The sequence below is a fragment of the Antennarius striatus genome, chromosome 14, assembly GCF_040054535.1.
Source record: "Antennarius striatus isolate MH-2024 chromosome 14, ASM4005453v1, whole genome shotgun sequence".
NCBI lineage: Eukaryota > Metazoa > Chordata > Actinopteri > Lophiiformes > Antennariidae > Antennarius > Antennarius striatus.
The window spans coordinates 4,133,520-4,146,023 of NC_090789.1; the positions used below are offsets into that span (position 1 = coordinate 4,133,520).

Below are 12,504 nucleotides of genomic sequence, written 5' to 3' on the forward strand. Positions count from 1 at the left end.
GTAGTTAAATAAGTGATGTCGTCTCTTTTCAGTTGGAATGTATTGACGTCTTAGTTTTCAGGTTAATCTTAATATTTCAATGAATCTAGCCGAGCCAAAAACAATATTTTTGGTCATTTTTCGCTTATTTCACAGATGTTACGTCAGATTTCTCCCATCATTATCTGATCAAAGCATGTTGAATGATTTAGGAATGCAGCTCTGCAGAAACCGATGATGATGATTTCAGGATTATATGACAATGTATGCAACATTTTCAGATTCGTGCTAAACAATATTATATGTTGATTTTCTTTCAATCTTTTCTCAACAAAATCAACAGTTTGACAGACTAAGTTTGACTTAACAGTGTGTGTGTGTGTGTGTGTGTGTGTGTGTGTGTGTGTGTGTGTGTGTGTGTGTGTGTGTGTGTGTGTGTGTGTGTGTGGTGAGGAAGGGGGCCTCACTAGCAGATGGCAAAGCGCTGACCTCTTTCTTCATCAGTGTGTGTGTGCTGACACATTACAAGCTTGACTAAGTGTTCATGTACCGTACACCATCTTGAACATGTCAGCATGTATTGAGTGTGTGAGTGTGTTTGTCTTGCTGTCGACTGTGTGTGCCCGAGCCGACAGGTCATGTGTGTCGATGGGAGAGAGTTCAACCAATGCTGTTGAGTATTTTATTATTTATTTATCATCCTGTAGGTGTTTCTTTTTTTTCTTTTTTTCAAAATGATAGTTGCAGTGTTATATTAAAAAAAGTTTTTAAAAAAAAAGTTGAAGCCAAACAAACAACCCACCACCAATAACGTAAAGGGAGGAAAAAACTGCCTTTTGACTGGCAGAAACCTAGAGCAGTGAAGTGGGCGGAGCTTCTGTAATTGAAAGTAATAAATCAAAATCAATATTGATAAAATTAATAAAACAGCAAAACTCGTGCTTTCTTCTACAACTTGTTTGATCACATGATTTAATGTCTGCTGTATTGACCCTCAAGACAGGAGGCCTGGTGTGGGAGTCTCAGGGGGGTGAAGTGGGGGGAGACGGAGGGAGGACCTTGACCCCGGCGTTAGCGCTTAGCGTTTAGCACTGAGGCCACAGGGACCCAATAAAAACAGAGCTGTTAGCGGCGCTCCTGACTGCTAGGCTCTGTGTCAACCCGCAGACCAAATAAACAGCAATCAGTGCTGCGCTACCCACTCCATGACAAAACACACACACACACACACACACTTGATCGCTCACATGCGTCACTCGCAGGTCCAGAATCAAACAAGCCAAGGGGGGGGGGGGTGGCTGGCTAATGAGTGTTTTTGACTCTCTCAGTGATGTCATTCCAACACGTCAGTCAGACCCGACCAGAGAGGAAGCGGCTTCACACCAGCCGGGATCTGAAGCTGCCAAACAGCAACACGTCATCAGCAAACACGGTTTATTTCATCATCGGCTCATTACAACAGGATTCACACAGGACATTAATGACCGGAACGGGGCGGGGTTACATAACCAATGACAGGGTTCAATTTAGAGTAACCAGTTCATTTATATGGCGTGTTCTTGGTAGGAAGTGGGAAAATGTGGAGGGAACCCACACAAACGCAGTAACCCCAGGGGCTCAGGTGGATTCAAACCCAGATCCTTCTTGCCGTGAAGCACAAGCGCTACCGACTGCACCATCAAGCTACACACAAGAAATACTGCAAAATTTTATTCCCACAAAATTTAAAAGCTGTTGTTAAATTATGTAAAAAAAATTTAAAAAAAAACATGGTTCCCTTAAAATTAATAAATTTAAAAAGTTTGTCCAATGAGAACAAAAAAACAGCTGCATTATATCTGTAATGGATATGATTGTTGAAATTAATATAACAATGCACTGATGGGTATTTTTTGTTATAAATTAAAATAGATTTGTCTTATGATTAATTTAATATTGGGCTGCCACTCAGCCTTTTTTTGGTGCCATCATATCCCCTACATTCCGTTGTTGGGAATGTGCAAATCTCTCCCAGCTGGTCTGTTTGATGTGACGTCTTCTATCACCATCACCGCACTTCACTCCACCAAAGAGTGAACACCAGCTCTTAAAGACGATCATGCTTGGCTTTAAACCCTTGACTGTAAACAAAATGTCCCTCTTTCTTACCAGCGAACCTCAAAGAATTCCTGAATGCGTCGTGCCCTGTGTACGGCGGAGGGATCAGACATCAGAAGTCCCAACTAATAGATCTGATTGTTCCAAAATGTCTGCACAAAGCCTCAGAGAGGGAATGGCCAGACGAGAAAGCCTCCAAGATCCCTCCAGTGATTGAATAAGCACAAGGAGGGATTGGTTTGGAGCTGCCGTAATGAGCCTGTCGATATGACTGAAGTGGTCGCACTGAGCAGACAGACAGGTTCCAGGTCTGACCCCAGAGCTCTGAGAAGAATAGCAGATGCTTAAGATGAAAGGGGGCCTCAGCCCTCACCGGAGGGGTCCGTCTCACAGATACCGACACACACACACACACACACACACACACACAAATCCATGTTTGTTCATTTATTTGTTTCTGATTTGTCCATTATAAAAACAGCCAGCACCGCCTTCCTGCTAATGCTCTCAGAAGAAGACATATTTTAAATATTTTACCCTCTTAAATGCACAATTTTTTTTACTTTTTTTATCTTTTGATTTTATTCCAATTGAACCCATAAAATGTAATTTGTCAATTTTGAGCATTAGGAGCGGTTCTTCCCACTGGCTAAGCTAAGCTATATGCAGGAAATACCTCACAAATATAAAGCTGGTGTCGATGTTCTCTAAAAGAAAGGAATCCATTCGTTTCTTTCTCTGTCGGACGTTTTGGAGATTGGAAGCCTTTTGCTGCATTTTGAGGTTTCAGGGAAATAACTTTCAGATTGAATTTGCATCCTTTTCTCTGTGTCAGCAAAAAAAAAAATAATGCCAGAAGTGAAAAGTCATCTTTTCCTTCGCCCCCATCTCCCGTCGTTCCTCAAATCGACTGACAGGCAGACATTAGACCCCAATCTCACCGCCATGGGGCGACCGCCACTTCCGCTGGTGCGTCGTGTGTCGCTCCACTTCTGCAAACACACACACACACAACCGTCACACATAAAAATAAATACACACCACCGGTCCCCTATGGAGAGATCAATTTCACAGGATCACACGGCGAGCTCTGGTTCCCAGGCGCTCCTCACGCGCTCAGCAGACGTAGACGTTTCTTCACACAACCTGACTCCTGACCCTTCATCATTACAGGGGTCAGAAGAGCACCCCCCACCCCCCCCCCACCCCCCACCCTGCCTTGCTGGAGGGGGAGGCGGGGGGAGACGCTCTCACCCCAGACTGCAGCGATACTGAACGGAGGCTCGTTTTGTTCTCCTTTTATTTTTTTTCCTCAGGGCCAAATGTCAAACGTTAAAACATGTCGCGACTGTTCAGGCTTGTTAACGAATTAGTGAGTGAGGATGAGTGATTAGAAGTTTATATGCTTTTCAGTGTGTGTGTGTGTGTGTGTGTGTGTGTGTGTGACCATACAGATTGGAATCATGCATGACGCCAGTGTTTGTCAGGCCCAGATATCCCATCAGAGCCGATTCAAAAGGATGAAATTTGGAACAATCTGAGTCAGTCTTCAGGCGCAAACCATGAACTTCTTAAGTCACTCGTGACTTTGGTCGCATGCCTGCAGTTTATTCTCACTCCCGTCCCAGCTGCCAGTCTTTCCCCTATCGACCCGTCGTTATATAAGATATCAAATCGGGACACATTCCGTACTTTTCCCCGGGTGCGAGGCCCAGTTTGAGAGTGTGTCTGGGTCAGACTCAAAGCGAATAATCACCTCAAGCTGAGATGAAAGTTAAAGAACCGCCTTTGTTCTGTACGGCTTTCCGTCTCTCCTCACGCTGACCACCCACCGGGGGCCAGACATGAGTCACACCCAACCCCCCCCCCCACCCACCTTAAACCAGCCGCTCCGATCCCATCTTTAGCTCCTGATTAAAGTCAGACGGCTCTGATTATCACATCCTGCCATTACTCGCCAGCAGGTTCTTCTGAATGCGACAAACGGGAGTCGGATTCTTCCTCCCATCCACCTGTTGAATCCAGATATCAAATGTACCAGACTGAGGATTTAGAAAGTCATTTAGGAGATCAGAGAATTGCAGATGAAGGGGTTGCGTTCACGTCGTCTGAATTTCCTGTAGTCAAAAAAAATAGAAAATAAAACTCAGACATGATCCTTGAAACATATGTCCGTCACTCTGCTGTCTGGGAACCGATGGCAGCCTCACCTCCAGACCTGAAGACAGACTTCACCCAGCGGGCTAAGGCCAGCTGCATGCTTCATACTCATGGTAGAATGCTTAATGTTCAGCTGAACTGCAACTGGAACCAAAGCCTGATATAGCAGATTCCACTGGAATCAATTGTTTCATCGATTTGTGCAACAATTATTTGGAAAGTTGTGTTTTTGTTAAAGCATGCTTGTCCAATAATGGAAGAGGAAGTTGGTGAGTCCGTGAGTCGGATGAGCAGGTGCAGGCCAGCGATGATGGTGATGGTGATGGTGATGATGATGTCATAGACGGACTGTCGAATCAACAAAAACACATTATAAAAGTAAAGTCGATTAATGGATCATTTGAGAAAATCATGGATATATTGGCAAAATTGCTTCTTTGCAGTTTGAAGTTGAACTTTAAGATTTGCAAAAATGATTTTTGTGATCTAGTTTCACCCTCTTGTCAGTGGGAGGCTCTCAAACACTTCCCAATGGGGAGGGGGGGGGCAAGACAGAGATGAGTGTCAACGGGTCAGCTTTGACACATCCTTTACTTCCTCAGTTCACACACACACACACACACACACACACACATGCAGAAACGAACCCGTTGTGAAGGAGAGGACCCATTAACACAACTCACAGGGGAACTGTCAGCGATACACAACAGCAAACAATGAAGCCACGTCCGAGCCCCCACCCACCTAACAGACAATACCAGAGTGTCTCTCTTTCTCCCCCGTGCACACACAACCCTCACCCCTGCCTCACATACAACACACCCACCTTAAAGACCCTCACATGCCGAAACAATGTCTCTCCAGCTCCCTCAACGCCACCCCCCCACCCCTCTCCTCGTCCCTCTCTGAGGCACAATGGTCGGGTGTCACACACGTCTGGAGCAGAATTAGCCGTGGCTTCCTCTCTCCTTCAGGGGAAACGAGCCTGGCCTTCCTCGGCGCTCCACGCAGCTCTATTTATAAGCAATAACAAGCGCCGGCCTCCAGAGGGTTTCTGCTCTCTGCATTGTTCCAGGTAGACGAACATCTGGCCCAGTTTCACCTGCAGACGCCGCAGCTTCGGCTCCACCGTGACTCACATTCCAAACCTGCAGCAGTCAGCGTTGGACACAGCCTCCAAAAACGTGCGTGTCGATTAAAACCATGCAGGACTGAAGAGTTTGACACCAGAAGGCCGTATTAGTATTCATGAAATGCAAAGTTTCTCGTTACTCCTCTTAGATATTGGAGCAGGATTTCATATCTGGGAGCAAACTGGGTTACATTTAAATCATCTGCAACATGGAAACTTTAAACCTCTTCAAATCGATACCAGAGGATGACTTTCTAGTCAGCGGCTGTTGTTGAAGGATCAACAGAAATAGAAGTGCTCGCAGCTTTTATAGTCTGTGCAGATTAATCGATATTTAGTATTGTTACCTTTAAATTGCTCTAAAATGAGCAAATATGATTTAAATTTTCCTACAGATTTAATTTTAATTTAATTTTTACACAGTGAAACGTAAATACACCCAACAACTGAGCAGATAATTAATCAATACGAATCACATCCACCAATAATCAAATATTAATCTACTCTTGTTTTTTAATAAAGAAAAACTTTTTTTGATCGATCTTCGTCGATTAAGTTATGTATGTTTCCTGCAAAATTAGGAACTATTAGTTTGATTAGGAGGAACGAGACAAACACACTTAAAAATAGCCTCGTCATCATCTGACTTTGTGCTGACTCATGTCTGTCAGTGTCATTAATCAGAGCTGGGTCACACTGACACGACAAGTAGATGCTTGTTTCATCGGCACAACCTTCCCTCGTGAGAATCGTTTTCTTGTCTGTGTTTCCAACAAGTCTGACACGAAACGCGACCCTGAATCACACGAGGTCAGTCCTGGGGGGGTGTGGTGGTGGTGGTGGGGCGAAACGCCAAACCAGGATTCTTTCATCACTTAACAGTTTTGGAGAGACGTCGAGGAGCAAACTGAGATTTCCTGAACCACCATATCAACATCATTCATCAACGCCGCTCTGTCGACGCCCCCATTTCCCCTGGCTGGAGTCATGTGACGCCACATTAGCGCCCTGCAGGAAATCCAAAGCAAACAAACCCACGCAGCTAAAACACCTGACGGCACGTGGAGCGACGATCCACGACACGCAGCGGGAGCGGGCTGACGTGAATTCAGTGGAGCCATTTCCTCTTGGAAAATCAGTTCCAATTTACGTCTACGCTGATGACATGTTATTGTTGGGAAAAATGTACTTGCGGCCTACCCACAAACTGAAATTTAAAATCCTCTATGATTATAGAGTATAAGCAGGCAAAGAACATGGAATCTCTAAATCTCTAAATAATCTTGAACGTATACCGTTACGACTAACCCTAAATCGTTTGCATCAAAAGCCGGATTATGACGAGGAGGGACGTAAATGACCTTTTGGTTTCAATCTCGCAGATGTTTTCAATCCCGACTGCGATGGAAGAAACGAGAGATCGAGGACGCGATTCAAGAAAACCAAAACCGAGGACGATGTGAAAATTGGAAATCGGACATGAAAGAGGAACCAGGACCTGAGGATGAGGTTGGAGGCGAGTGGTCACTGTAGACCTGATTATTTTAGCCCCTGAGTTTGAGTCGGTTCAGTGATTTACATCCAGAGCAGAGGAGGAGGAAGAGGAGGAGGGGATCTGATGATGTCGTTTCAGGGGCCGCACCTTCAAAGGGCGGCCCCTGAAAGGCTCGACTAATCACAACATGTGATGAGACCGGTAGAACAAAGACAGCCGTGCAGAAAATAACAGCGTGGGAACTCTGGGTGAACTTGAAATACAACAAGAGATCTCACCCCCCCCCCACCTCCTCCTCTAAACCCCCACCCCCCCTCCTCCTCTCTCTCAGGAATTACACACACACACACACACACACACACACACACACACCTAATATGGAAACACACCTGTGTTTATTGTGACAAAGGCCTCAGGTTGCATAAATTTAGAAAAACGCAACTCCACACACACACACACACACACACACACACAGGTCACCAATAATCAGTTCGATGAATGTGGGTGTGCATCTGTGTGTCTGTGCCGCTATAAGCGTAGCCTTGTGCAACAACAATAAGATGAAAACAGCCCTAAGTGCTTCCTCTCATTCATTTAAAGCAAACAGCAGCCTCCTCTCTCTCTGATGACGGCTCGCCTTTGGTGGCTTCCCACTGATAAGAATCATGTACTACCTAGTGTGTGTGTGTGTGTGTGTGTGTGACACTGATCCATAAGTCAGTGTTTTCTGTTGATCCCTCAGAACATGAATGCAGCGGCGTTCATCTCGCACGATTGTTTTTCTTTTACGAATCAGGAGTTGGGTGCTTCCTGTCTGTTATTATTTTACAATTTATTTTTTTATTTATTTCTGATGAAAAAAGTGAGATTTTAAAAATGATTCTTGGTTCTGTTTGAACTTTAATGAGTTTTTTTATCCAAACTGTATTTTGTCAAAATGAAAAGTCAAGCATAACATGTCGTAATGTAATACTGAAAGAAACATTAAAGTTTGATTTAAAAAAAAACATACATAGTGACATACATAGGTGTGTGTGTGTGTGTGTGTGTGTGTGTGTGTGTGTGTGTGTGTGTATAAACATATATATATATATATATATATATATATATATATAATACACACACCGGAGCCCGGTCCGGTCCCTGCAGGAGACCCTTGAGTGGGGGGGCCCTCCGGCTCCCCACGCAGTAACATGAGCCTGTCGTGTATACAAACACACACCAGCAGATCTGTCAAATCATTTGAGGAGTGTGACCATTATTGGAGCCACCGGCCTCGTGGTGGCGGTGCTGATGTGGAAACTTGGCTTTGATTGCCTTCTGCTCTTTTGTTGCGCTCCTCACAAAGGTCCTTGAAGTACCCCCCCACCCCCACCCCCCACCCCCCAGCGCCACGGCCGCGCATGAGGTCTCTCTGTGGGGTAAGATTAGACTTGGTGGCTTCCTCTGGTTGCGGCGGTGCTGCCTGTCTCTCCGGGCTGAGTTCGGATTGGATTACAGGTTCACACGCTCGCTCGCAGACCGCCCGTCGCCCCGACCAATTGCTCCATTCATTCCAGCGCCGGAGACGGCCGTCGGCCTGTGATTGGTTATCAGCGCCGGTTAGGGAACTTTCCCACGGCCAACGCGTGCTGACAGCCGGCCAGCCACTCCTCATCACCACCGGTGCACACACAAGGGAGGGGGGGGGGGCAGGCGTGGTGGTGGTGGTGGTGGTGGGGGGGCAGTCACGGATCGAAAGTCTATTGGACCGCTGTCAACATTTCTCCAAAGATCTTCCATATCAATTGAAGATACGTCACTCTACAACTTTTACGCAAGGTCATGCGTAAATTTTAGGGATAATTTAAATACGTCTTGTCTGGACCAATGAAACCGTTTTTAAAGTGTAAACGGGCTCGGATGCCGCCTCCACCGGAGGACCACCAGAGGATTGTGTTACCTGTTGAAAGGATTTCATTCAGTATGAGTGGAGGTTATGGAAATTATTGTCAAAACACACAAACGCACCGAGAGCTTTCTCTGGGTATCCAGATGATAAATCTTAATGACAAATTATCTTTTTTTTAAAATTCCATTTGCTGGAAGTAACAGATTTTTATCATCATTTTTATTTGTTATAAACTTCCTCAGCAGATCAAAGGTTAGGACTTGACACCACCATGGATTAAAAATACTCTTAGAAAAAAAAGATGTGGCCAGTATGAGATTTTATCAAGAGCTACTTTTTAAATACTTAATATGAAAAATCTTTATTTTATAATTTAAGATATTAGAAATGACTTCAATCACTCAATAAAACCCACGAGTGGAACGTCTTCGCTTTTCTCTCCCCTCACTGGATCGTGTAGACGCACTTGGATGCTCTTGGACAAACTGCGCTGTCACTCAAACCCACTGCTGATTTGTGATTGGTGGGTTCCACCGAGGCCCACGCCCCTGTTGGCTGGGGCCACAGTTGAAATGACACCGTGGGAAAGCCGAGCGCTTCAAACCGAGGCGCTCCGGGCAAAGTTGCAGAGGCGCACGTCGGACGGACGCACTAAACAGACGCACTGAGGGAGTACCGAGAAAAGAGAAACGGAACATGAAGAGGAATCACGACTTCAGCTCCTCGGACAGCGAGATGGACGAAACCATCGAGGTGGAAAAGGAGAGCGCGGATGAGAATGGGTAAGTCATCTTTATTTCCTTTAAATACAATTAATCCAGACGCGCGCAATAACATTTATCAATCATATCGGAAATTTTTTTTAAGGAGTATCGATATATTAATCGAATTTAATCTTTTTGAAGGAACATGAGCTCTCCTCTGGGGTCCATGTCTCCCACCACATCCACTCAGGTGCAGGCGAGGAAAAGGCGTCGTGGAGTAAGTATTTCTTTTTTGCGCAAAAATGAGTTTGGCACAGCTGAAGACGATTTTGACACTTTTTAATCACTTGCGCGTAAAATAAAAATTAAAAAAAAAATAAAAATTAATCCGTCGTCTTGGTTTTCCTCAGATAATCGAGAAAAGGCGCCGTGACAGAATCAACAACAGCCTCAGCGAGCTGCGCAGACTGGTTCCCAGCGCTTTTGAGAAACAGGTGAGCCGCAACCGACAGGAATTAAACGTTTAAACATTTTTTTGAATATTGATCTATACAGCGATATATATATATATATATATTCATGTCTGCCTTCTATATTAATTTCCTGCAGGGTTCGGCTAAACTGGAGAAAGCAGAAATTCTTCAAATGACTGTTGACCACCTGAAGATGCTTCACGCTGCTGGAGGCAAAGGTAGATCCGCGTTCACGTAATTGATTCCCTCTTTGTTGAATAAACACGATTGATCAGACAGGTTTGATCGATACTTGAAGCCAGGGGCGAATTGATTAACATCAGCAGCCTGCTTTAATTCTGGCCCAACTCGTTTTTATTCTTTGTTTTAACTAACTTTCCACCCCACCCATCCACCCCCTCAGGTTATTTTGACGCCCACGCTCTCGCCATGGACTACCGGGGGTTGGGGTTCCGGGAGTGCCTGGCGGAGACTGCCCGCTACCTGAGCATCATCGAGGGCCTGGACGGCACCGACCCACTGCGCCTGCGCCTGGTCTCCCACCTCAATAACTACGCCAGTCAGAGAGAAGCCCACTCCGGCCTGAGTCACCTGGCGTGGGGGTCCGCTTTCGGATCCCCCCCTGCCCACCTGACACACCCTCTCCTCCTCCAGCACCAACCGTTGGGACCTTTACCCCGCAGCGCCACCAGCAGCCCGCAGACATCCCTTTCCACTTCATCCACCTCTTCTTCCTCCTCCTCCTCTTCTCCATCGTCCTCCTCGGTCGCAGAGACTCTCACCCCCGGCAGGCGCAGCACCAGCAGCAGTGCCACCCCCCACTCGGACCAAGGCCCGGTCCGCGTCCCCCCCACCACCGCCGCTCCTACCACCGTCCACCCCGCTTTGGTCTCCTCATCGACTTCCAAGCTCTCCGCTCCTCTCCTCTCCTCGCTCTCGGCGTTCCCCTTCCCATTCAGCGCCTTCCCCCTCATCTCCCCCACCACTGCCCTGGCCCCCCAGGCAGGAGCATCCAGCGTGGGCAAACCCTACAGACCCTGGGGTATGGAGATAGGAGCCTTCTGACTGAAGTGAGAACCTCGTCGCCGCCCAGCTGAGCTGGACTTTCAAGGACAAGACTTTTTATTTTCCCCGATAAGAAACAACTATTTTTTCTATGATGATGACGTCCCGCTGAGGCTACACTTATAGCGATAGGATCTTTATTTTCTTGCCAATGTATTGTTTTTTTGTATAAATCAGTGAGGAGGGAACCATAAAGGAGCACCAGGAGTGATTTATTGTGATTGATCTCTGTTCCTGCCCACCCTTTAGAAGTTTCACCCTCTTGTTCTCAGCCTATCAGGAATGGCTTTTCCAGATGGTCAAGCAGTCGCCGTCCGTCAAGTTTCTGGGTGAAACTGTCCCCCCCTCCTTTGTTTCCCCCCTTTAAGTTGAACACCCCATGTTGGTGCCCTGGTTACATACAGAAAGGGGGCCTGAGTTGGTTGAGTCGTCCCCTTTTTACAGCATTTTATGGGGTGGAATAACCGAAACCAGGTGTTTGTTTGACTTAATACTGGGAACAGAAGTTAGGCACCAGCTTGGTTGAAATAACCCATGATTTACCCACAACCTGTGAGGATCACAGGGCACGCCTTCCTGGTGTTGTGGTTCCTCCACAGATTGTTTCTTCTACCAGTTTCGACTTGTTTTTTTTTCCCCACACGTTTTAATTTCTTACACGATTGACGTTCGTCTGTAAGTTATTTTACACCACTTCAAATGAGGACGGTGCGTCTGTGATATCGATTTTTGATTTCAAAAGGTCACCAATTGATGACTTTTTTTTTCCCCTGTGTGTCCTGGTAAACCTCACTGTGAGATTGTATATTTTCTAGTTATACGAAGCACAACCGAGCACAGATATGTCAGATTTCTTAGCCTTTCGAAGTTGTTGCTGGTGGGAATGTCAACTTCCCTCTAATAAAGAGCTCAAATGAATCACCTGTGGCTTTATCAGCGTCTTTTTGTGTGTATGTGTGTGTGTGTGTGTGTGTCTATGCTTCTGTTTGCTCAAGAGTGTCTGAGATTGAGAATAAGGGTGTGAATGCGTCTCCATGTGCATTTGCGTTATGTATATTTGCTTATTGATGCCTGTAGTGTGTGTGTGTGTGTGTGTGTGTGTGTGTGTGTGTGCCTGGTATCAGATGCGGCTGCTTGCTTCTCTCAGCGGCCCTCTGTGTGCACAGGAAACCATTAACAAGGAGGGGATATCCTGAACAATAGTGGCCCGGCTGGCCCCATGTGCTGCGTGGGAACCAGAGGAGGAGGAAAGAAGGAGGGAGGGAAGAAGGCTGGAAGAGGATGAAGAAGGAAGGGAGCGTGGTGTAGGATGTTGAGGGAAAGAGGGAAGAAAGAAGTGGGATGGGGGGGGGGGGATCAAAGACGAGAGCAGGACTGGAAGTCTATGAGAAAGGAAGTGTGCAGGGAACAGCTTTGTCCCTTTCGGCTCCCACCAGCTGCACCTGCTATTCTCTGACGCCGTCCCTTCTCCTGCCCCACAGCTTCACTTATTGGCCAAAATATCCTTA

The 12,504-nt window shown here is 46.2% G+C and overlaps 1 protein-coding gene across 1 annotated transcript; it reads left to right on the forward strand.

Moving 5' to 3' along the window:
• The first annotated feature begins 9,363 nt into the window (after positions 1-9,363).
• Positions 9,364-11,914, forward strand: hey1 (hes-related family bHLH transcription factor with YRPW motif 1). Its single transcript, XM_068333026.1, has 5 exons — positions 9,364-9,536; positions 9,660-9,735; positions 9,869-9,952; positions 10,068-10,149; positions 10,335-11,914. The coding sequence occupies exons 1-5, from the start codon at positions 9,451-9,453 to the stop codon at positions 10,994-10,996; spliced, it is 990 nt and encodes a 329-aa protein (XP_068189127.1). The 5' UTR covers positions 9,364-9,450; the 3' UTR covers positions 10,997-11,914.
• Positions 11,915-12,504: the final 590 nt, after the last annotated feature.